Source organism: Lissotriton helveticus, chromosome 11 (genome assembly GCF_964261635.1).
Source record: "Lissotriton helveticus chromosome 11, aLisHel1.1, whole genome shotgun sequence".
Taxonomy (NCBI): domain Eukaryota; kingdom Metazoa; phylum Chordata; class Amphibia; order Caudata; family Salamandridae; genus Lissotriton; species Lissotriton helveticus.
This window is the reverse complement of record NC_136072.1, coordinates 486031867-486056926: the sequence shown is the minus strand read 5'-3', so window position 1 is coordinate 486056926 and position 25060 is coordinate 486031867. Positions and strand designations below refer to the sequence as shown.

The window sequence follows — 25060 nt, the reverse complement described above, 5'->3', positions numbered from 1 at the left end:
TAAAGCCTCCATTCTGCCGTAACCACATTTTAAATGCTGTGGGGACCCTCTGATTCTGGTGGAAAAGTGAGATCCATAGCCCCCCTGTGCATCGGGCTGGTGGTGTCGGGAGATGACCGAGCCGGAGGTCTGGAGGCCAGTGACCTGTGGGTGCTCAGGAGTGGCTGATATGACTTGGGCCATATTAGGAGTGGCTTCCTCACCTCTGCTCATAGGGAGTTCCTTCGCTCATAGGGAGTTCCTCTGCAGCATTGGAGGAAGAGGTTTGCTGAACCTGCTTCTCCCCAATGAGTTGAAACCTCATGCACCATAGTGAGTACAATGGCTGGGGCCCGGGGAGTGGGCCTTGAAGTGAAGCCTTACGGGGTGAGGCGGACAGCCTTGCTGCGCTCTATGGTCCTTGTGGCTCCCCTGCTCCCATATAAGTGTCTCACCCCCACCCGGGGCTCCTTAGGTTTGCTGTGGTCATGGTCCCCCTAGAGTCCTAGAAGCCCCAAAGGAATGACTGGGTAGCAGCCATGCCAATGGAGCCTCGCCTTTTGAAATTCACCTCACAGGTCGATTAAGCAAATCTTCGAGGGACTGTTGGTTAGCGCCTGGCCTCCCAGGACACGGCTGCAGCTAAGGGCAGCTGTGACCTGTCTGTGCACAATATGCTCACCCGCTGTACACCAGCTGCTTTTAAGGACGCTTGACATATACATGTTCCCACTTAGACCTGCGCTCAGCGCCACCACATCACAGCCAATGGTTACTGCAATTTTCTCTTTAAAAGGAGTCAGGGGGATGGGGAGAGTTATAAGGGATGTTAGATTTGTTTTAAGTTGACTTATGCCTCACCATCGCTGCTGGCCCCAAGAATGTAGATGGACAGCTGATAGGTTTTTGCTCTATCCACACCATAGTGACGCTGCCGGCCTCAGAGTTGTCGGCAAACAGCTGTGTACACGATTGATCCTCTTTGGCAATAAAATAAACAGAATTGAAAAAAAGTGACATCCTTCAGTCCATCCTTTCACACTCCCTGTACCCAAATAAGAGTGTCATACAGTTCAGGTAATAAACGATTACATTTGGCAGGGAAAGAAAGAAAAGTGTCCACCAATCTCCATGTTTTGTCAAACTGCTGCTTATTTTGACAAACAAGCAGGGCGTCGGTGGTGAAAGATAGGTGAAATGATTTGAGCGCTAGATGAATAGCGTGGAGTTCGAGGAGGATGATGCGGTATGTCCTCTCTTTCGGAGAGGATGAGCCTTATAACTGAAGGAGACCCTTGCAGGCTCCCCATCAGAGTAGGGAAGCATCCATCATGGTCTGTGTGGGATCTTGTTGGGGAAATGGCAACCCCTGCAGGAGATTGGTCAGTGAGAACCACCACTTGAGTGATCTGATACCCTGCAGGGACAGAGTGAACATGTCCTCTCAGTTTTCTGACAGTTGGACCCACATGTCCTCAAGACACTACTAGAGAGGACGCATGTGGAGGCGAGCGTTGGGAGTGAGAAAAATGCAGGTCATTGAGCCGGGAAGTGAGGAGATTGTGCGCACTGTTGGATGGCACATGGTCATAAGACTGACACTCCTGGAGAACAGATAAGCGTTGTTCCTCCGAAGGACATACCCTTGCGTGCAACCTTGCGTGCACTGTGTCAATAGCAGCTCCTAAGTAGTGCAACGTCTGGACTGGTGTTGACGTGGAAAAATTGATCTGAAACCCCAAGCTATGAAGGACCTCGCAAGTCTATTTGATAGGCGGTTGGGCTTCTGGAAAGGACGATTCATTGATTAACCAGTCGTCCAGGTAGGGTCAGACAAATATTCGGTGCTTTCAAAGATCTGCTGCCACTACAGCCATGCATTTGGAGAACGTTCTGGGTGCTGACTTGAGACCAAAGGGTAGTACGGTGTTGTGGTTCCGCCCCACGAAAAATCTTAAAATTTTCCGATGCTTTCTTGAGATGGGAACATGAAAGTATGCCATGTGCAGGTTGATGGAGCACAGCCAGTCTCCCTGGCGAAGATGAGGGTATATTTGGTGTAAAGCCAGCATCTTGAATGTTTCCTTGCAAATCCCTCTGTTGGTGAACCAGAGGCCGAGAAAGGGCCTGAACGTCTGTTAATCTTTCTTTGGCACCAGAAAGTACCTGGAGTAAATGCCCTTTCCACGTTGACTGAAGAGGAGCAGGTTCCACCGCCTTTTTCTGGCATAAGATGGGGACTTCCTTCTTTAAAAGGTCGAGGTGAGAAGCGGATGCTTTTGGGGAATGGACGGTGGTGGGGCAGTAAACCTGAGAGAGTACCCATTGTTTACAAGATTCAAGACCTAGGCATCTGTTTTAATACTTTGCCACTCTTCCAGATAATGTGAGGGGTTACCCCCCTACCGGAGTGGGTAACGGAAGAGGGAAGAAGGGTTTAGGGTTTTTAAGCCGTTGGTTGTCAGCCTGTTGAAATTGGCAATGTATATACACATAAGCGGCGTTCATTTGTGTTCACTGTACCTCTTGTCGTAAGCAGAATGGATATTGCAAAACACTGACTGTTATCCCGCCAGCATAGACCCATGCACACATATATACAACAGCCATTTTAGGTGCCATGGTCTCCCTGTTCGCGATCGATCATCAGCGCCCTTCCCTGACCCTGCAAGCATCCCCCATGCACCCCGACCGCCCCCACTCTCACATGCACAAGTCATGAACCCTTCTCCTTCTGCATGACTGTCACTGGGAATCACACCCGCGCCTGACCAACACCTCCTTTCCTTCCATGAATACCCCTCTTTTGATAAACCCTTCCTCTACGCTCGATTGTCCACACCGATCCTTCCTTTCATGAATATCTCTCCTTTGATGACCCCTTCCTCTGAGCCCGATTGTTTGCACGGACCGCTGGTCATCCCTTAGCCTGAGGATACAGTTTATTGCCCACTACTGTATGCACTCGCCCCTCTTCAAAGGAGCTACTATTGATCATGACCTTCCCACCCCCTGGGATTCGATCAGGCGCACACATTCCAAAGGAATCGGCAGAACACTCAGCTGCGTGATAGCCCCCTCCTATTGTATGGGGGGTAAGGGCCTCTACTGTAGCCACGTGTTGGAATGAGCCGGAACTAGGGGGGTGCCGGGGATGTCATCTTCATACTTCACAATGTCTTTATTGTAATAAAGAGCGTTCACATGTCTTAAACCAGTGTATAAAAGACCAGGCCTCAGAGAGGCTAGTTAGAGCACTTCCTGAAGACACTATGCGAGTGTCCGAAATGACAGGCTCTCCTCATGAGAAATAAAACTCTGTTCTTGTTTTCCTGCGCCCGTCTCTTTATTTGGTAATTATTCAAGATGGGAACTAAGAGGCGTCTTGCGCCAGCAGCCTGGGCATCAGGAGCGTTATGGGCTGACTTTTCCACAAGCCTGCTTGGTTGGGTTGCTGAGCCGAAGTCCCCTCTGTTTGCGATGGAGTTGGTAGGATCTTTGGTATTGTTTGTGAGGTCTCCCAGTCTGCCACGGAGGGGTTTGAACCCTCCAAGATGGAAAACGTCAGTAGGGTCAGAACAATCCCAGATATTTGCAATGAGCGGGATGTATTGGATTTTGGACGTATGCGTCCTTTAAGTCTAGAGTAGACAAAGTCGCCTTCTTGTGAAACTTGAGTGAAAAAATAGATTTAACTCGAAGATCCAGTATAGGCCTGAGAGTGCCGTCCTTTTTAGGTATTAGAAAGTATAGGGAGTACACACCGGATCCTTGACATTGTAAAGGTGTGGGCTCTATAGCTACCATTTGCAGAAGAGAGTGAACCTCCTGTTTGAGGAGGTGTCGCTGCTCTGCTGACATTTTGTGTTAATGTTGAGGAGGAATGTTTGGAGGATTGTTGGTAAGCTCCAGGCAATAACCAGATTGGATAATTCCTAGCACCCATCTATCTGAAGTTATTGTTTGACAGACAGGGAGGAATTGAGAGAGAGAGACGTCCCCCGACAGGTGTGGAATGATATGGGGAAGGGGAGGCAACCCACTTTTTTTGCTGAGGGGGAAGTGCGGGTGTGGAACCTTTACCTCCTCTTGCCATGATTGCCTCTAAATCATCCTCTAAAGTAACCTCTTGAAGAGGGTGATTGACTGTGTCCTCCATACGATGTGGAGGGGTTGTATGTAGATGAGCTTTTGGAGCCCCCCCTATTAAAGGAGCGACGAACGGAGCCCTGATTGGATGGGGACTTTAGGGCTCCCATAGATTTTGCAACATGTGTGTCCTTCATCTGCTCTAAGAAAGTGTCTACCACAGGACCAAAGAGATGCGCTTTATCAAAAGGTAGATTTAAGATAGAAGACTTGACTTCGGGTTTAAACCTAAAATTTTAGGCCAGGCGTGCCTTGCTTGCACAAGTAATTTCAAAAAGGGGGTGGTGATGGACAGAGTATCTGAGTTAATCAGAACACTCCTACCCAGTCAACAGATCAGGGCTTGATCCATCACCGTTTTTTAGCTTACCGCACCATCCCAGTTCAGAACCTGGCTATATGCAAATTAGTCTGTCCCTGGCCCAGTGCATCATGGGAACAGGGCAGACCAAACTACCAAGCCAATTCTTCACTGGAAAGGAAACAAGCTTCCGGGGACCGGTTTCTGGCATTACAGCCGTCTTCGGCCCGGCTTGCTTGAATCCTGATGGTGCAGTGAGCAAGGGACTCATGTCTGAGCATACCCTTCCACACTCATGGTGGCCAAAATAACTTCAAAAAGCTTGTTTCCTTTCCAGTAAAGAATTGGCTTGGTAGTTTGGTCTGCCCTGTTCCCATGATGCACTGGGCCAGGGACAGACTAATTTGCATGTAGCCAGGACTGAGCTGGGATGGTGCAGTGAGCTAAAAAAACGGTGATGGATCAAGCCCTGATCTTTTGACTGGGTATGAGTGTTCTGTTTAATTCAGATGCTCTGTCCATCACCACCCCCTTTTCAGAATCGTTTTGGCCACTGTAGGAGTGGCAGGGTATGCTCAGATGTGAGTCCCTTGCTCACTGCACCATCAGGATTCAAGCAAGCCGGGCCGAAGGCGGCTGCAATGCCAGAAACCGGTCCCCGGAAGCTTGTTTCCTTTCCAGTAAAGAATTGGCTTGGTAGTTTGGTCTGCCCTGTTCCCATGATGCACTGGGCCAGGGACAGACTAATTTGCATGTAGCCAGGTTCTGAGCTGGGATGGTGCAGTGAGCTAAAAAACGGTGATGGATCAAGCCCTGATCTTTTGACTGGGTATGAGTGTTCTGTTTAATTCAGATGCTCTGTCCATCACCACCCCCTTTTCAGAATTGCTTGCACGAGTGGCAGTGTCAGGCGCATCTAATGGAAGTTTTTGAAATTAGATTCCCTTCCTGAATTAGGTTATGTGCCATAGCCTTATGTTCATCAGGTAGAAATTGGAGCAATTGTTCAAATTCATCATAGTGCGCTGTAGTATCTAGCTGAGAGAGCCTGGGTATTGGCAATACGCCAGTGACTGACTGCTCGTGCAGCTACTCTTTTCCCGGCGGCATCTATTAGTTTAGATTCCTTGTCTGGATGAGGGGCATCTCCTGAGGTTTGTGAGGTTGCCAGTTTACGGGCATTAGAAATCACTAGGGAATCTAATGGTAATTGAACCTTGATATAAACTGGATCTGATGGTGCCTATTTATAATTTTTATCTACCCTTGGTTTAAGAATTCTTGCACTAACGGGATCTTTAAAAATTTGGCCACATGTTTTAGCATGCCCCTAAGCATAGACCGTGTATGAGTGCATATTTGGGAAGAGCTTGGTGTTTCAAAGAGAAAATCCTCCTCAAGTGACTCTTTATGAAGCTGGATTCCATGATATTCAGCCGACCTATTTATTAACTATGTACCCTACATTATCATCAGGTGGAGAGGGTTTTGTAGGGTATAAGTCTGGCTCGTTATCTACATTTGGATCTGTATTATAAATCAGGACTCTTATACTCCATCCCTATCCCAATCATCCTGGTTGTCAGGTGATGGTGGTGGTGAATTTGTGGCTGTTATCATCAAATGTGGGTTAGGAGGGGAGATGGATCAGTACCAAACGTTTTCTCTTAAGAGGAATGTGGCAAGTGTTCTCCGTCTCATGGTTTGCTTTTTAATGGCAATTTTGCGTGAATATGTCCAGTTTTGGGATTTATGACCAGTTCCTTTTGTTTCGGATCCAGGTTTGTAGGTAAGACGTCGACAATGCTCATTTGATGGAGTAGGAGCGGTTTTTGGTTTCGGTGCCAATATTTTCAGAGCCAATATTTTCGGCGTTGAAGTGTCTGATCCGAAGATTTTGGTTTCAGTATCGAAGGGATTGTTACCAGAATGTGCTTCGGTGTCTGTGCCGATTGTTTCGGTGTCTGTGCCGATTGTTTCGGTGTCTGTGACCGAATGCAGCTGACTCGAACCCGAGTCGGAAGGCTTTAATATTTCTTTCGGTGGTGGAGCGTTCGAAACATTGTTACGTGCCAACCCTGACCCGAAGGCAGAGGAGGGACAGGAGCCTTTTTTTGGGAGAGAGGTAGAGTTTGGGGCAGGGGAGGATCAGTAGTCACGGTACACTGACCTGCAGGATGTCTTAGTCCATGTTGGATTCAGCTTCTGACACAGAAATGTGTTCTTATTCCTCGGCTCCTTGAGCGTCGAAGACATCGTGTTCAGAATCTTCTCCTTAGAGAGCCAGAGCAGAGCCGCTGTGTTGTTGCACTTCTTGACGTCGAGCCAGATGGTCACGGGAGCGTCTTCTTGGATCGAAAGGATCTGCACACGTTGCAGTCTTGATAGTCGTGCTCTGGGGAGAGGCACAATTTTCACACTTCGTGTGAGTCAGTCGCGGGTACGTGGTGTGGCGAAGAGGACAGAATTTAAATGGAGTCCGTTCCATCGTCAAGGGATCTAGCCCGATGAGGCTAGGCCCAACAGCCTACCACAAGGTTTCTGATCAAAGGATTTTCTGAATGATACGATAAGCGAAGAATGAAAATCGCGATCGAATAACAATACTGTCGAGGGTAAGTATTGCACACTGAGGGGAACCCGAGAAATGGTACTAAAGCGCAGCAATTCACTCCGAACCCGATGGCGGAAAAAAACAATCCAACAATGGAGTCGATGCTTATGCGCACTATCACCGAAAAGAGGAGTAGCCTACCTCCTGACTGGAAAGACTTCTTCGAAGAAAAACAAAGTGAAAACATCCGGACCCAACACCAGATCGTAGGAGTATGCAAAGCATGTGATCTGCAGCTCACAAGCCTCGAACACCCTTATTTTCTTTGCCACTAAGAATTTGTGAGTGGGTGAGACAAATGCTTGAGGTCTTCCAAATGGGAGATTTTTAATAACTATAGAAACTTTACTCAGAAAGCATCACTCTGAACACTGAAAAAAAGTCTGTGTGCTGACATCTACACATGTACTAAATATATTATCAATAAGTTTCTGGATTCTGATAGTGTCCAAACATTTTATTTACAAGTACCTACAATCCCCCATTAGTTTTAGTTTTCGGAGGCACAATAAAAAATATTGTCACCATTAATGGATGTCTTAATTATAGAGTAGATAGACATTGCACAGGTTTAATAAATAAAGTCCCTCATAATTATATAGAATAAAAATAAATAACTAGGACTGATTATATCCATAAAGTGCAAAAACTTAATAAAGTGCAGTAATGCAATAACATTGTGCAGCATATGGCTGATTGAGCGACATAGCTTTACAAGCTTTCTTTGTAAAATGTCGAGTGACTAAGTAAAATAGTGCTCATTATGGCAAGGTATTACACGTTATAAAAACATCTGATCCCACTATTTTAGGATACCCTGCACTGGATAATAACCCCACAAACATAGTGGAAGTTTGAGGAATTTGAATCCGTAACTGGCTTTCAAGATACTCACATAAAAATCCAAACTGTCTAATCTGGAATATCACAATATAAATTGGGAGTTGTTCGCTACTTCTGTGGATTCACCTCTAAACCTTTTTGCAGATCGGACAGGATTATTCTTATTTAAATAAAGTGGGGTACAATAAATCAGCCATTTCAAATAAAACTATTTTGCAAAAGCCAGCAGCTCTAAAAACAAAATAAAAAATGAAATCATAAATTTCGTTCTAAACTTCAGCGCTAAAGCAGTGTCTTTCTTCTCCCAGTTGTTGCACATTTTTGGGTAAATATCTGATTAATACTCAAATATTTCTTCCAACTTCCTGTTATCCTTATTTTTTTTATTACATGGACCACTAACACCATAAACAGGACAAGGATTATCTTCTTAAAGGTGAAATGAAAAAGCCTTGCAACACGTTTTTGCTTATTCTGATTCGCTCTCAACGTTTTCCACCTATCCCGATTAAGACGACAGTTGTTATGGAGAAGGTACTTATTTTCCATCTAGCTAATATTGTTTTATCAATGCCTATCTAGTTTACTAGCACCAAATCCTCGAGAGAGGTTGACACATTAATATAAAGAATAGAGGAATTTAATAACACTACGTTTTCCTTTGCAGGAACAACTGAAGTACCTTTTTAACACACATTTGGGGGAGTTTATTAATCTAAGAATATCCTTAATAAGAATATCCTTAATATTATTGTATTTTAACACTATCAATTAACTTGTTATCATAACCCACATGAGAACAATGCAATGTTCTAAATCTAGATGAGTACTGGGCACATTATGCTGAATAGTATTTCTTCTCTTTGAAATAGGGCAATATAAAGTACTTAACCATGATCTAGACTGAGACTTGCCATATAAATGAAACCATGGACTATTTTCATATTCTAGTTTTCTTATTTTAAATTTTATATTTGCAAAACAAATGTATTTGCTCTAGTGCCAAGCAGGCCTCTGTACATGCAGACATTGCTAAACTGAACACTAGTACAATGAACACACATTTGGATATTCAATTATGTAACTCCTTAAGATCAATAAATATCATAGCGAAGTTCAACACATTGAAATTTTGAATATTGATTTCACTTACCCTGCAAAGAATCACCACTGCGGGGGCACATAGCTGTAGGTTGGTGTTCCTGGGGCCCGATATGTAGGCATTGTGACTTGATGGGGGGCTACTGGGGAAGGAGAATGAGTGGTCAATAAAGTACCTGTAGGGGGAAATGTACTAATCAATTTGTATTTCTGCCTAATTACAGTATAAAAATCAATCCCTCCACAAAATTATTACCTTTTGGTTACTCTGGTTGAGAAATGGTGCAAGCAGGACCAAAAAAAGAATGTTATCACTTTACACGTTTTCCACTGGATTTATGCAATGATCCTGCCCTTCGGCCCCCACCACCACCAGCATATCACCAACTATAGCAACCTAGACTCTCTATATATTTTTTGAAAGACTGCTGTAAAGCATGGTTTAAGAGCAAAGGTGTGTGTGTAATGAAGATGGGAGAGTCAGTACCAAGTGCCTTACAACTACCAAGAACAGAAATGTTGAAATAAATAGCTACTTCTCCAACTGATGAAATAAAAAAAAATCTACTGATTTATGAAGAATTCACTAATCCCATTTGGTCCCATCCAATTAGTTAAATTATGCCAGTGTACTTTTTTCATCAGAGCTCGGACAATGAACTATGCCAGGATTATATAATAGCAGGGTTTTGATTCTAGCAAAGCTTTAATTAGGACACCTATCTGCTTATGGCGACAATGGGCTCTTTAAATGTAAACTCTTTGAATATAAAGTGATCTGCCTATGGGGAGGATTGGTTTTGAATAGTTGCTGTTTAGGAAAGATTTCTAAACACAATAGGTCTATGTATGGTTAACAGTTTCATTAGGCCAGTGTTTAGAATATAGCAGAGTCCTGGCTTTGTGTTTTAATTATGGTGTTCTTTCCCTTACCTTACGTTGTAATTAGGGTTCCCGGTTTTATGGTTTTTATATTTTTGTCATTTCAGTCTGTATTCATCTCTATTTCTTTTTTCCTAATTTTACCTGTTTGTATCCATATCTATTTTAGATTTGGATAAAAAGAAAAAATGTAGCCGAAACGTGCATATTTCTGCATTTATTTAACCAGTTAATGTGCACTCGTGTCTGAACGCCAGACAGGTTTCAATGATATATACACACACTCAGATGGTAAAATATGCACTTGTAAGAAAATATGTACATTTATGTATCAGGCTGTGCAAATCTACTGCTGTTTAAAACTTTATTAAATCCATATATTTGTTTAATCCTCTTGCCTGTCAATCTGCACAGCTATTGGCCTGGTAGTCATGATTGACAGCATTTAGAATCACTGAAAAACAACCCAATTTCCGTTTTTATCCACATTTAAGGAAAATGCTTGCACATAGATCGCCATCTGGTGTTGGGCTTGGATGTTAGCACTTTGTTGTCTTGGAAGAAGTCTTTGTAGTCACGAGATAGGTGGCTCCTCCTTTGGACGAATGTGCGCATGGGCATCAACTCCATCTTTGGATTATTTTTCGCCATGAAAGGTAATGGAGTTTAAAAGATGTCCATGTGTAATGTATCTAAGTAAGATAACCCTGGAAAAGATAGCGGTACCGGGGAGGCGGGTGGGCATATGAGATTCTGCTGCTCTACATGCCAAAAACAGATGCATACTGGTTAGTAGCATTTTCCGTTTGAGGCATATGAGCTGCAGAATACATACTTGTGCATAGACTGTATAGCAGTGCTCTCCCTTAGCGGTGGTCATCTGTATCTGTTGCAGAGGTCTGAAAAAGTGTTTTAAGAACAGCCTGGCCCACAAACGCGTGTTGTTTTGCTTGCAGATCTACACAATAGTGTTTAGTGAAGGTGTGTGTTGTAGCCAATGTTGCTGCTTTACAAATGTCATCTAAGGGAATGATTCCTAAGAATGCCATGGAAGCCACTATTTTGTGTGCTGAGTGCGCTCTAGGGGGAATTGTTAATGTGCGTTTTGCCTTTTGGTAGCATATTTAAATGAATTTGTCTATCCACCTAGCAAGTCCAGCTTTGGGGATGGGGTTTCCTTTAGGAGGTGGAGAGAAAACTACACACAGTTGGTTTGTGTTTCTAAAAGGCTTAGTTCTGTCAATGTAATACAGTATAGCTCTTTTGACATCAAGTGTGTGAAGGGCTCTCTGCTACAGAATCTGGTTTTGGGAAAAAATGGGTAATTCCACAGATTGATTAGGATGGAAAGCAGAGATTACTTTGGGAAGGAATTTCGGATTTGTTCTATGAACCACCTTGTTTTGATGTATTTCTAATAATCGTTCTTGTATGGTTAAAGCCTGGATCTCACTTACTCTCCTGAGATAGGTGATTGAGACTAGGAAAGCTACTTCCATGTAAGGAACTGCAGTTCGCATTTGTGCAGAGGTTCAAATGGAATACCCATGAGCTTAGTGAGGACAAGGTTTAAATTCCACACTGGAGAGGGTGGGATTCTGGGAGGAATTATCCCTTTAAAGGCCTTCCATAAACGCTTTTATAGCAGGTACCCTAAACAATGACATATCTGTTTTGTAGGTAAGCGTCAAGGGCAGCAAGATGTAGTCTTATGGATGTGTATGCCAGATTACATCTTTGAAGATGCAGTAAATAGCAAATAATGTTTTGAATTGAAGTATCTAGTAGGTCAATTTTCTTGTTGCAGTAAATGACGAATATTTTACATATGGCTGCATAGGAAGCTCTAGTAGTAAGGCGTCTAGCTTCTTCTTTAATAATGTTCATACAGTCCGGTGGGAGGTTGAGGTAACCGAACTCTAGGACTTCAGGAAACAGATTGCTAGTTTAGTTGAGATGGATCTGGATGCCTTATCTCTCCATGGCTCTGTGTAAGAAGCTTTGGAGAGTGTTGTAGTTTTTGGTGTGGAACTATTGAGTTCCAGGAGTGTTGTGAACCATGGCTGCCGGGTCCATGTTTGAGCAACCAGGATCATCTTGAGGAACTGTTTGAGCTTGCGCACTACTAATGGAATGAGCGGAAAAGTGTACGCAAATCTGCCTGACCAGTTCATCCATATCGCATTGCCCGTGGAGAATGGGTGTGGATACCTGGCGGCGAAGGTTGGGCATTTTGCATTTGCGGCGAACAGATCTAGGTCTGTGAAGCCCCACATGTAAAAAAATGGATAAAGAACTTGTGGATGAAGTTCCTATTTGTGGATGTGCTGTGTCCGACGACTGATCAGATCCGCAATCTGATTGTGTACTCCTGGAAGATGTTCTGCTAGAAGGTATATCTTTTGTGGGTTGGTCCATCTCCATATGCTTTGCGCTAGTTGAGAAAGCTGCAAATAATGTGTTCCCCCTTGTTTTTGTATATTATACATTGCTGTCATATTGTCGGTGCGGACAAGGACAGGCTTGTTGGAGAGGTGTCTGGAATGATTTTAATGCTAGAAAGATTGCCAGTAATTCCAGGTGATTTATGTGGAGCACTTTTTGTTGAGGGGTCCATCTGCCCTGAATTGTATGGTTTAAGAGATGGGCTCCCCAGCCGGTGAGCGATGCGTCCACTGTTAGCACTATCTGTGGAACTGGGTCTTGGAACAGCCGTCATTTGGAAAGGTTTTGTGTGTTCCGCCAATGCAGAGAGCAATGTGTGCGGCTGTCCACCAACACCAGATCTGAAAGTGGACCGTGAGCCTGGTTCCACTGACTTGCTAAACATTCTTGTAAAGTGCGCATCTGGAGTCTTGCGAGAGGTACTATGAGAATGTAAGAGGCCATCATTCCTATAAGCTGCATACACACTCGAGCTGGTAGTGAGTGTTGGGGCTGAAATTTTGTTATGAGGGTTTGCATACTGACTATTCTGACTGGATTGGGGTATGCAAGAGCTTTGGAAGTGTCTATTGTGGCCCGGAGATACTGATGTATGTGGGACGGTTGAAAATTTGACTTGATGAGGTTTACTGTGAACCCTAAGTTGTGGAACAGCTGAATGTGGTGAATACACTGGCTGTATGACTTGGCTTTTATGAGCCAGTCGTCCAGGTATAGAAACACATGAATTTGTTGTCTTCGCAAGTGGGCAGCTACTACTGCTAGACATTTTGTGAAGAGACTGGGAGCTGTGGTCACTCCGAATGGGAGGACCTTGAATTGATAGTGCTGACCGCCCACTACAAACCTTAGATATTTCCTGCGAGCAGGGTGTATAGGAATATGAAAGTAGGCGTCCTTGAGATCTAGAGTGACAAGGAAATCGCCTTGTTGGAGTAGTGGGAGGACCGGTTGAAGAGTGACCGTGTGAAAATGGTCTGATTGTATGTAGATATTTAAAGGTCTGAGGTCCAGTATTCGTCTGAGAGTTCCTTCTTTTTTGGGGATGAGAAAATAGAGGGAGTAAACCCCTGTTCCTTGATGCTAAAGGGGAACTGGTTCTATTGCTGTAAGTTCCAGGCAGCAACCATACTGGATAATTTGTCTTACCCACCTGTCTGTAGTGATGGAGTTCAAGACAGGTAGGAAGTGTGAGTCTTCCTCCGACCTGAGTGGAATGGTCTGGAGGGAGAGGAGCGAAGTCATGGCTTGGTAGTAGGGGAGGTTCGGTTGTTATTACCTCTGCCTCTACCCTTGTTGTTATTGCCTCTGTACCCACCTATAAAATATCTCTTGTTGGGGGATGTTTGTGTGAGACTTTTGTAGGAGGAATTAGTTTCTCTGCTAATGTTTTTGGATGCACCCCTATGAAAAGGAGCGACAAAAGGAACCTTGTGGTGTTTGAGATTGTAATGCTCCCATTGATTTTGCAGGGTCTGTCTCTTTTCATTTTTTCCAAAGCTGTATCCACAGCTGGGCCAAAGAGGTGTTCTTGATCGAACGGCTGATTCAAGAGTAGTTTGCACTTCTTGTTTAAAACCAGAAATGCGCAACCATGCATGTCTGCAAAGAAAGACACTGGTGTTGACAGATCTAGATGCAGTGTCTGCTGCATCGAGGGCACATTTGATGGATGCATTTGTAATTAATTTGCCCTCTTGGACCAGATCGTTGGCTTTGGCCTTGTACTGGTCAGGTAAATGTTGAATATCTTCAAGCTCATCGTAATGAGCCCCGTCATACCTGGCAAGAAGTGCTTGTGCATTAGCTATTCTCCAGTGATTGGCTGCTTGGGAGGCAACTTGTTTGCCCGATTCATCTACAGGTTTAGACTCTTTGTCTGGAGGTGGAGAATCACCAGAGATTTGGGAGTTAGCACATTTTCTTGCATTTGAGACTACCAAAGAATCTAAAGGGAGTTGTCCTTTAATGTAAATTTGATAATTTTTTATCAATCAGAGGATTGAGAATCCTGGTCCTGACAGGGCCTTTAAATATGCTTGGTGCATGTTTAATGACACCTTTAAGCATGGGTAAGGTCTGTATTGATTTTTGTTACTGAGCATATGTATCAAGTAGGACATCCTCTTTGATGGGGTCTGAATGTAGTTGAACCCCATGATATTGTGCAGCCCTATTAATGAGCTGACTAAAACCTATACTGTCGTCTTGGGGCTGGCCTAGATGGGTATACATCCGGATCAGGAATATCTGGTGGATCTGTGGGATTTTTTTAATCATCCCATGTAGTCTGTGGTGGAATGTGCTATCAGGGTCATCTAAAGGATCCTTATCGTGTCCTTCCAGTACCCTAGATCATCCTCATGCTGTGGTGGTAAGGGCGAGAATGGAAGTATTGGAGAGAGTCTAGGAGAGTGTATAGGAGAGTTTGTAGGAGACAAAAGGTTTGGAAGGAAGAACAGGAGAAGTGTGTCTTAAGGGTGAAGTGGCAAAGTCTTTTCTTCACAGGTACCTCGAGAGACTAGGAGGTATCTGATTTCCTCTACTTCGCTGGAACATTGACAATATGGCCTGTTTAAGGGTCAACATGTAATGTCTACTGTTTCGGATTGATAGGATCTGGCCGAAACAGTTCTTCCTGGTTGTGGTCTGCTTTCGGTTCAGATTTTTCCGGTTCCGATCGTGGTCTTGATTTGGGCTCTGGAGCCGAAGAAGGGGTCTTGTGCTCCTTTGGCTTAGAGTCCGAAATGGTCTTCAGATCCAAAGGTTTTTGGAGTTGTTTCACTTCTGAGGCTTTATGGTCTTTAAGTGCCGAAGATTTCGATACCAAGGCCTTTTTGGGTGTTACGGGAATAGTGTGTATCCCTGATTTCGGTACCGACTGTTTTATGGGTAAGCAAGATGCGGCTTGCTCGGTCCAGAGCCGCCGGAAGGCTTTTCTTTTGTATTCAGAGCCGAGCCCTAAGGTGGGGCATCTGAAATTTTCTTTTGTTGTCGTCCTAGGCCTTTAGGCGAAGTTTTGCCCGGAGCCTTTTGGTTTTTGGATGGGGCAGGGGCATGGACGGTTGTACTCACTCGTTGAGCTAGAGTGATGTGGTCATCGGAGTCGGTGCCGTCAGCTTCAGAGACTATCTTGAGCTCTTCCGAATCCTCTGCAACATCGGGGACTTCGCCGAAAATGTCGTGCACCCCCTGCCCGGCGATTACGATAGTCTTTTTGGAGTGAAAAGAAGGACAGGCCCGGCAATCCCTTTCCATGTGTTCTGGTGATAGGCAAAGGTTACAGACCTTGTGGTGGTCATTGTGTAGAAATTTAGCTCCACACGGGGCTTTTTTTTAAATGGAGTCCTTTCCATTCGCCGTAGGGTTGAATGGTGTCGATAGGCCCAGCGGACCACCTTGACGACCGGAGCTGAGGATTTTAAGGTTAGCGCGTCAAAGGGCACGCAAACGAAACAATACAGTCTAGTGTTGATGGGTAGCGCGTTGGAAACACGGTGCCGAACCGGCACGCAGGAGATCTCATCCAAACCCGATGGCAGAAAAAAACAATCTAAAGATGGAGTCGATGCCCATGCGCACTATCGTCCAAAGGAGGAGTCACCTATCCCGTGACTACAAAGACTTCTTCAAAGAAAACAAAAAAGTGCAAACATCCAAGCCCAACACCAGACGGCGATCTATGTACAAGTATGTATTCTGCAGCTCATACGCCCTAAATAATTACAGACAGGAAAATAAATGGTTTTCAGTCTGTATTGATCTGTAAAAATCAGTAAAAACGGAAAACAGGGAGCCTTCGTTGTAATTAAGTGAACTGTAAATTGCTCTAGCATATCTACTGTAAAGCAGACAGCTGATTTTTCAAAATATTACTGTAGGTAAATTCAGACTAAGTACATTCTTTCTACTGCTTTTGCCACTCTGGATCACGATATTGGCCACATTCTGCTCTTTCCCAACTGACCACTTTGTGTATCCTTAGTCCAATCACTTCATCTCATTGTGTCTCAGTTTCCTGTTTGCATTCTCAGCTATACCAAGCACTGTATCGACAACGAATAGTTTACCTGTCGGTGTAGTTTTGCAGCTTGAAGATCTTTCTGGATTCACTATGCTGTGCATTATTCCACGGTCTAGTGGTTAGGTCCGGAAGCATAGTCTTTTCTTTCTTTTTTTTTTGTAGGCCATGTGGGCATCGACATCCCACCTTCTGGTGGACTTCCTGTGACGTTGGCACGCTTCCTGCGGAAGCTCTCACCTTTAGGCGCCATCTTCGGATTCTTTTTTCTTGTTTTTGTGTTCAGTTCATGAATCCTTGGCAATGTTATCAAGTTCTTCCTTAAGTAAATGATTTTCCACTTGGTCTCTTATAGTGTCTTTTTTGTATCTTATTCCTTGGATTTCCACCTTCTCCTGCGTCATCTTTCTGGCGGAGGTGGGTGGGTTCGCTAGTGAATCCAGAAAGATCTTCAAGCTGCAAAACTACACAGACAAGTAAGAAACTATTCGTTTTTTCAGCGCGAATCTTTCTGGATTCACTATGCTGTGCATAGACTTTGTAGCGTTTGTTATATTTGTGGCGGCTGGGTGGAAGATGAGCGTTGGTTGTTTAATACATGCTGAAGCACTTTCTGTCCTACTTGTGCTTCCTTGTTCATTTGTATATCCACACAGTAGTGCTTCGTGAACGTGTGCACTGAAGCCCATGTTGCCGCCAGGCATATGTCTTGAATGGGTGTGTTAGCTAGGAAGGCTATTGTTGCTCCCTTCTTCCTGGTAAAGTGGGCTCGTGCCCCCTCTGCTAGTTCTTGGCCTGCCTGTTTGTGGAAGAATTGGATAGTTAGTGCGATCCATCGTGCGATGGTGCCTTTTGTTACTTGTCTACCCAGGAAACTGCTTGCAAAAGGACACAAAGAACTGCTTTGTTTTCCTGTGCTCCTTAGTTCTTTCCATGTAATGCATTACTGCTCTTGTAGCGTCCAGAGTGTGCAGTGCCCTTTCTGCGCTTGTGGATGGTTTCTGAAAGAAGCTTGGTATTGGTACTGTCTGGTTCATGTGGAACCTGGACACCACCTTTGGCATAAAGTGTGGGTCAGTTCTCATTACCACCCTATCATTATGTATTTGAATGTAGGGTTCTTGCAGTGTTCGCGCTTGCAGCTCGCTTACCCTGCGCAGCGAGATGATTGCCACCAGAAAGGCTGTCTTCATTGTTAGCATTTGTAGGGATGCCTTATGGATGGCTTCAAAAGGCGCTTTCATAAGTTCCGTTTTTGCCCCTTCCAGGAATCTCTTTACTACTTGAGATGTAAACAAGCTCTTTCCGGTCTCTCCTCTTGTGTAGGCTACTATCGCTGCTAGGCGTACTCTTAGCGAGGATGAACTTAGTTTTGCTTTCAGTAGGTGCGGGAGATATCTTAGCACCGTTGATTCCTTTGTCATCTTCTTGTGTAGTTTCTTCTTGCTGCACCATTGTGTGAACCTCTTCCATTTTGCCACATAGCACCTTCGTGTGGTAGGTCTCCTTGCCTCTCGTAGCACCCGCTGGGTGCTCTCAGGTAGCCTTAGGTGTGCAAACTCTGTCTTCAGGAACCATGACGCTGGGCTGAGGCGCTCTGGCTCTGGGTGTAGTACTTCTCTGTTTAGCATGGAGTGCAAGTCCTTTCTTTTACCGAACTTGTGGGGTGGTCCCTGCGCCATTTCCATTATTTATGAGTACCAGGTCTGTCTTGCCCGCTGTGGTGCCACCAGGATCAGTGTCATGTTGCTGGTTCTACACTTGTTGAGCACCCTGTGTATCAGTGGTATCAGGGGAAAAGCGTAGGCAAATGTTTTCGACCAGCTTATCCATAGGGCATTCCCCTGGGATCGTTCCCCTGGTTGCCTGGATGCGAAGTATCGGCATTTTGCATTCTGGTGTGTCGCAAATAGGTCTATTGTCGGTGTTCCCCACCTCCTGACTAGCCATTGCGTTTCCTGTACATTGAGCTCCCACTCGTGGAATGCTGAAGTCTGTCTGCTGAGCCAGTCTGCTTCCACATTGTCCTTCCCTGGTAGGTGTATGGCTAGTAGGTCTATTTTGAGTGGGAGGGCCCATCTCCATATTTTCTGCGCTAGGTTGGATAGTGAGACTGATTGTGTTCCTCCCCGTTTGTTGATATAGAATATCGTTGTTGTGTTCTCGGTTTGTATCAACACTCTCTGGTTGTACAGTTATTTCTGGAATGCCTTCAGGGCAAGGAACATGGTCTTCAGTTCCAGGTAGTTTATGTGACCGCATCTGCTGGAGTATATTGGGGACCAGGTGTATGCAGGACGCCATCATCCCCATGATTTTGCCCGCTGTCCTCACTGTCAGAGCTCGCCCTTCTGGTAGTGGCGTGTCTCCTTCAGCAGGGCCAGTGTTCTCTTGTCGCTGGGGAACACCTTGCGCTGTATGGTGTTGATCTGTGCACCCAGGAAGATCTTCACCTGCTCTGGTTCTATTGAGGATTTCCCCCAGTGTATGGAGAATCCCAGGTATGTCAGTGTTTCTGTGGCCCGTTGTGTGTGTTCCTTGCATGTCCTGTGTGAACTTGCTTTTATTAGCCAGTCATCGAGGTATGGTTATACATGAATCCCTTTCCCTGCGCAGGTACACTGCCACTGCTGCGAGACATTTGAAGAACACCCTTGGTGCGGACTTAAGTCCGAAGGCTAGGGTTGTGACTTGGTAGTGTTCTTTGTTGATGGTTAATCTTAGATGTTTGTGCTGCCTGTTCATGGGAATGTGCAGGTAGGCATCTTTGAGGTCTATGGTGGACATGAAGTCTGCGTCCCTTATCTGAGGGATAACCTCTTGTATGGATGTAATTTTGAACTTTTGTGTCTATGTATTTGTTTAGGGACCTTAGATCCAAGATGAGTCTTAGCGTTTCGTCCACTTGTGGTTCTAGGAAATAGTTGGAGTACACCCCCTTGTTAATTTCTCTGAATGGAACAGGCTCGATGGCCTCCTTTCGGAGGAGTTCTTGTGATTCCTCTAGGAGTACCGCAAGTTCTTTTCCTGAATGCGCCTTCCTTTTTGGTTTTCTGTTTGGAGGTTTCTTTTCCAGTTCTATGCAGTGTCCGAACTGTATGACGTGGAGTATCCATTTGTCTGTAGTCATCTTTTTCCACTCCTGGAAGAAGTGTCTTAGCCTGCCTCCTACTGGTGTTACACGTTCGTCGATTTTTTGTCCGTGCAACCCCCTCTTGTTGACCTTTTTGTGCTTCAACCTTGGAGGGTCGTGTGGGTGGGCACGCTTTGCGTGACAGAGTCACTTTGAGGTGGGTTGTTCCCCTCTTCTTGTTTGCCCTCGTCCATTCCCCCTCCCGTGAAAGGACTGGCCAGAGGCTGGTACTGCCAGGATTGCTTTTGTTGTCACTGCTGTGATTGATTGTCGATTTGGTGTCCCTACTGGAATGTCTGGTGTGACGTTCCCGGCTGGTTTCCTCCCCTTCAGTTTGGTCTCCATGTCGGGGTACCCGTTCTCATCCCTCTGAATTGTAGGGCCCCCATGGACCTTGCAGTTTAATTTTCTTTCTTGAGCTGGGTGAATTTCTCATACACCGGTGCCCCGAACAGTGTCTCTCCATTGAAAGGAGTGCTCAGAATGTTGTTCTGTACTTCCGGCTTGAAGCCTGAGATCCTGAGCCAGGCAATGCCTTCTCTCTATGATTCCTATCATCATAAGTCTGCTGGATGTGTTAGCCCCATCCAAGGCTGTTTTCAGGCAAGCATTTTCTATATTTTTTCCTTCCTTCACCAGGTGGGATGCCCTTTGCTGGTACTCATCGGGGAGGTGCTTGAGCAGTTGTCCCATTTCGTCCCAATGCTGGTACTGGTGTCTGTTCAGCAGGGCATTGGAGTTCGCCATGCGCCAGCGTACCGCTGCATTTCTCTTTATTTTTCTGCCAGTTAGGTCCATGCTCCTACTTTCCTTGTTTGGTGGTGGGCCTGATGTTATAGGGACGTTTGCCCTCTTCCTGGCTGTTGCCGCAATAATGGAGTCCGCTGTGACGGATCCCTGAATGTAGGGAGGATCCTGAGAGGAGTGTTTGTATTTTTTTTCCGTCCTAGGTGTGATATACCTGCAGGTCACTGGGTCTTTGAACGCCTCCCTCCCTTGGTCCATGACACTCGGGAGTATGGGGAGGAACTGACTTTGTTTGAGTGGGGAGCAAGGTCTCTAAGAGGAAACATGCCTTTGGTTTTTCATCCTCCAGTTTGACTCCATAAGCCGCTGCCGCGTTCCTGATGACCATGTTATAGGCCCCAATGTCATCTGGTGTCGAAGGCCTCGAAGGATAAGTCTCCACGGGCTCTTCCGGGTTTTCGGAGTCGAGGTCCTGCCATTCCAGGTCCTGTGTCAGAGGATGCAGAGCCGAAAGTCGTTCGCTGGTCATCGTCGCCTTCTGCCTCGTAATATAGGCCCTCTTCCTCTAGGTGTTCCAGGGGGTCGGGAGTTTTCGGCGGTTCTTCTGCGTCAAACTTCTCTTCCTCTTCTATTTCGACTATTGTCGTCGGCGGTTGACGGAATCATGAACCTCTTCAATTTCTCGTAGAACTCTCTCCCTTTGCAGGATGTTCTCCATTTCGGCCTCGAGCCTTCTCTTTTTCCTCTCCATCTCGTTGGCATGCTCGGCGTCGAGCGTTTCGGCCGATCTCTTCGACTTAGTCGTCGACGTCGAAGCGACCTTCGGGTCCTTCTCTTTCGAACTCGTGCGGTCCTTTTCGGGGATATGCTTAGACGACCTTGGCTTTTCGCCGGTCTTCGCCGCCTGGGAGTCCTTTTTGAAGGATCCGCTGAGCTGTTTGTCCTTGGATGCAGCTGCGGCCGTCGAGATTTTCGGCGCCAGTGCTCCCTTCGAGGACTTCGACTCAGTTTTTCGAGAGTCTGTTGGGGGTTTAGGGGTCGACGTCTCTCCTACCTCTTTAGATGCATTCTTATCGGTCTCTACGACCGTGTATCATCTTGTCCATCTGCGATGTTGTCTTCTTCGTCGCTGGAGAGTCCCAGGTCCCAAAGCGACGGAGGTTGGCCTTTGCCTTGCATGGTGTAGTTGGCTCTCCTCTGTCTCTCTAACCCTGAGTGGCTTTAGGGTGAAGGCGGAGCAGGTGTTGCAATCCTTGCTCTCGTGACTGGCAAGCAGAGGTTGCAGACCGGGTGCTGGTCCTTCTGCGCGTATTTGTGGTGGCAGTTACGGCAGAATTTAAAAGGTGTTTTGTCCATTCCTGCGCTCAGGGGGCCCCCTGTGTGCACATTCTCCGTTGGACGTCGAAGATCTCGAAGTTCTACTCCTTCTTCGTCATCCCGGTTTGGTGATCTCGTTCCTCGGTATCTTCTCCAATCATTTAAGTGTAAATTTCGTCTTTTTTCTCTTTTTGTCTCCAAAAACTCTGGAGCCTCTCGACGACGATCCAGACCGAACGGCGGAAAAAAGAATCTGAAGATGGCGCCCAAAGGTGGGAGCTTCCGCAGGAAGCGTGCCGACGTCACACGAAGTCCACCAGAAGGTGGGACGTAGACACCCACCTGGGCTACAAAAAAGAAAAGACTAAGATTCCGGACCCAACCACTAGACTGCGGAATAATGCACAGCAAAGTAAACCCAGAAAGATTCACACTGCAAAACTGGGCATGTATAATTCACAAGTAAATGAACTTAGCACGATCTGGTCAATTCAAAATGTTATGGGCCCAATTCTCAAAAACATTAGCATGTGCAAATGTTACTTATAAGTTTGTTTTACGCTCGTAAAGGATTTATTTACGCAAAGATTTTTGAGCAAGTAAATCTTGTGGGAATTTGGAAGATAACTGGTGTTCTAGACCTGGGATGCATTTAGATTTCTCAAACTTACGCTAAGAAACGTTAAAGTATATCTATGGGTATTCACCAACTATTCTGCAAAACAAATCTCACTTGAAAAGCTTAGAAATGTACTATTGGCAAGGGCAGGTGTATATCAACCCAAAATGTTGTGGGTACAAAAGAAAGGAAAATAATTCTCAATGATAGTAGAAGAAAAGATTAGCAAGTGTATTTACACTTGCTTAGCAGATGTCCTTATGACAAAATATACATGAGAATATTTCCTCAAGTGCTAATGGAATTCTAAAAGGTTTTACAGTAGGAGGACTGGAAACCCACAACTGTTGCAGGTTGCCACAAGCACTTCCCAAGTATTTGTTTTACGGATCTTCCAGACTTCACACTACAAACGGACAGTTACAGAGGAAGGAACATTTTTCATTTTCAGATGTGCTGCTGTAGATACACAAGCTTTGCATAGAATGTGCAGCAGTCTCTTCCCCAAGCGGTGGCTAGTGAGCAGATGTCTGAAATAAATTTCTTAATATAGTCTGGCCAACTAAATTCTGCAGGCAGGCTTTGACACCCACACAATAGTGTTCGATGAACTTACAAGATGTAGATCATGTAGTATCTAAGAAGGCCACAGTTCCTCCTTTATGTGCGGAATGAGATTTAGACAGTACAAGCAGTGTAGGCTTGGCCTCAGTATATACGGTTTGGGCACATTTCAAAATCCATTTTGCAATGCCTACTTAGTAAAACGAATTTCCTATGTATTGCCTTAGCAAAAGCTTCAAAAAGGTGCTTTATCTTACAGACCAATTTGGTTCAATTATTGAAGTAAACGAGTGTCCTCTTAATATCTAAGGCAGGAGGGTCCACCTTTCCTGTAAAAAGAGATACTTATCCATCATCTCAAGCTACTTGTATTAGATAGAGTTTGTTTAGCCACTACATCAGACAGGATTATATTTGTCACCACCATATGAAAGATTAGCAGTAATCACATCTGTGCATCAGGTGCAGCTGCCATCAATAATGTAAAAAATTAAAAAAAAAAAAGATCTTTACCAATGTGCAATGCCCCCGCCTGAATAATACATAACAGCCATAGATAGGTGCAATGCCCCAGGCACTAAGTTAATATAAGTAATAAGTCTCCCCAACACTGCATGATTAACAACTCAAATATTTTTTGTAAATTTTGGGAATTCAACCTTTCCCAAATCTTATCAGTTCTGAAATGCACACAATTTAATCTCGAATAGACACCTTTCAATTTAGTTATACGCATATTCTTTAAACCAAGCAAAAGCTTTTAATTCAGTAGGCTAGGTTGCACAAAGGAGAGCCACCTACAGGTAGGGGAAGAGCTGCAGGTAGCTCTCAAAGTACATTTTGAAGAAGCCTGATCTAATGTCGAACACCATTTCCACTCCAGAGTGTGCATGCCATGGAAGAGAGAAACCTACTTCGACAGAACATTGGGATAGACCAGAGGACTACCGTATATCTATGAACCCGGATGAAAGATTCTTTTATAACCAAGGTTTGAAACTCACGGATATGTTTCACAGAAGTAACGCAAACCAGAAAAAGCCACCTTCTGTAACAAGAACTGCATCTCTCATGAGTGCAACGGTTCCAAAGAAGAACCCATAAGCATAGTACAGACTTTATTAAAAGTTCCAAACTGGAGCCTGGAGCAGGAGGTGTCTCGGGGGAAGATTCTGTTAAGGCCTTCAATGAAGGGACATTAAAGAGTAAGGAAAATGCTACTTACCCAGTATGGATTAGTTACTTACCTGTAATCCTAGTTCTCTTCCAGGGGTATACTCATCAAAGTCATAAGCACTAAATAATCCCCGCCCACTTGCGGGATTCCCCAAGCATATACAAATATACATATATATATATATATATATATGTGTATGTTGGGGGCCACAAGTCCCTAGCACTTCCGCGACATACGTATATACATGTATATAAATACATAAATATGCAGACTAAAAATGCCAAAATTACATAGGCTTTTCTTATACCATACTAAAATCTCCTACATACACCTTGTAATAGAGAACATACACTGTAATAGTGTCATACAAGAAACCCTATATTTTTAGAAAGGAAAAACAGGTTATAGCTGGCAGTTGGCCCATACGCTGCATAGATTAATAAACATCACAGTACAGTAACAAGCATTAAAAATGCAATAGGTCTCGCCTTTGATTAAATTAAAGCCTTATTGTATACATTTGTGTATGTGACGCCCATTTACGCCTTACCTGGACCTAGAGTCCCCATTTGCAATGTGCCACACAAGGATTGAATTGTGTAATGTTTTATAATCAAATGTAACTGGATTGGGATTAGTAGAAATGTGGCCAGGTGGAAAAAAGACTGAGATTGCAGAGGGCAATCTAGCAGTGAGGGGAACGGCCAAACTTACCGATGCGGGAGCCAGCCACTATGGCCGCCATTGCCCAAACACAGCTGAAGGGAGTGGAGTCGCCAGCACAGCGGTGAGGGGAACGGCTTGGCCCAAAACTATATTACCCAGAGGGCTCTGCTGGGCATCGAGCCAGTGACGCTGCCGGAGGGCGCCAGAGGCCCTGGCCCTCCCGCAGCGCACGCGAGGGCGTGCCCGGGCCGAGGGCAGGCCCGTCCGCGCCCGTCAGAGGCCGGGCTGGGCCACTACTCTTAGCGGTCCTATAAGGTGAGTGGCAAAAAGCAATATGGGGAGGCGCACAGTAAAATCAGGACCAAGGGCTACCACTACCATGGACAGTATGCTTGAAAAAGCGGTTAGCATTGTCTCAGAGATCGAACTAACAGAGAGGAGACTTTCCTTGAGCCTATCCGCACCCCAGCTGCATCTGTTTGAAGGAATTGAGCGGGGTAAT

General features: G+C 45.1%; 1 protein-coding gene across 4 annotated transcripts in view; it reads right to left on the bottom strand.

Annotated features, from left to right (window-relative positions):
* The window catches only part of FAM168B (family with sequence similarity 168 member B), a 198212-nt gene that overhangs the window by 21733 nt on the left and 151419 nt on the right, over positions 1-25060 (bottom strand). For 2 of the 4 annotated variants that reach the window (XM_078666086.1, XM_078666087.1), the window contains exon 6: positions 9040-9130. In XM_078666086.1, coding sequence (XP_078522212.1) covers positions 9051-9130 — 80 coding nt within the window. In that variant the 3' untranslated portion in view covers positions 9040-9050. Of the gene's footprint in view, positions 1-9039; positions 9164-25060 lie in introns of all 4 variants that reach the window. The other 2 variants (XM_078666084.1, XM_078666085.1) reach the window with 1 other exon arrangement.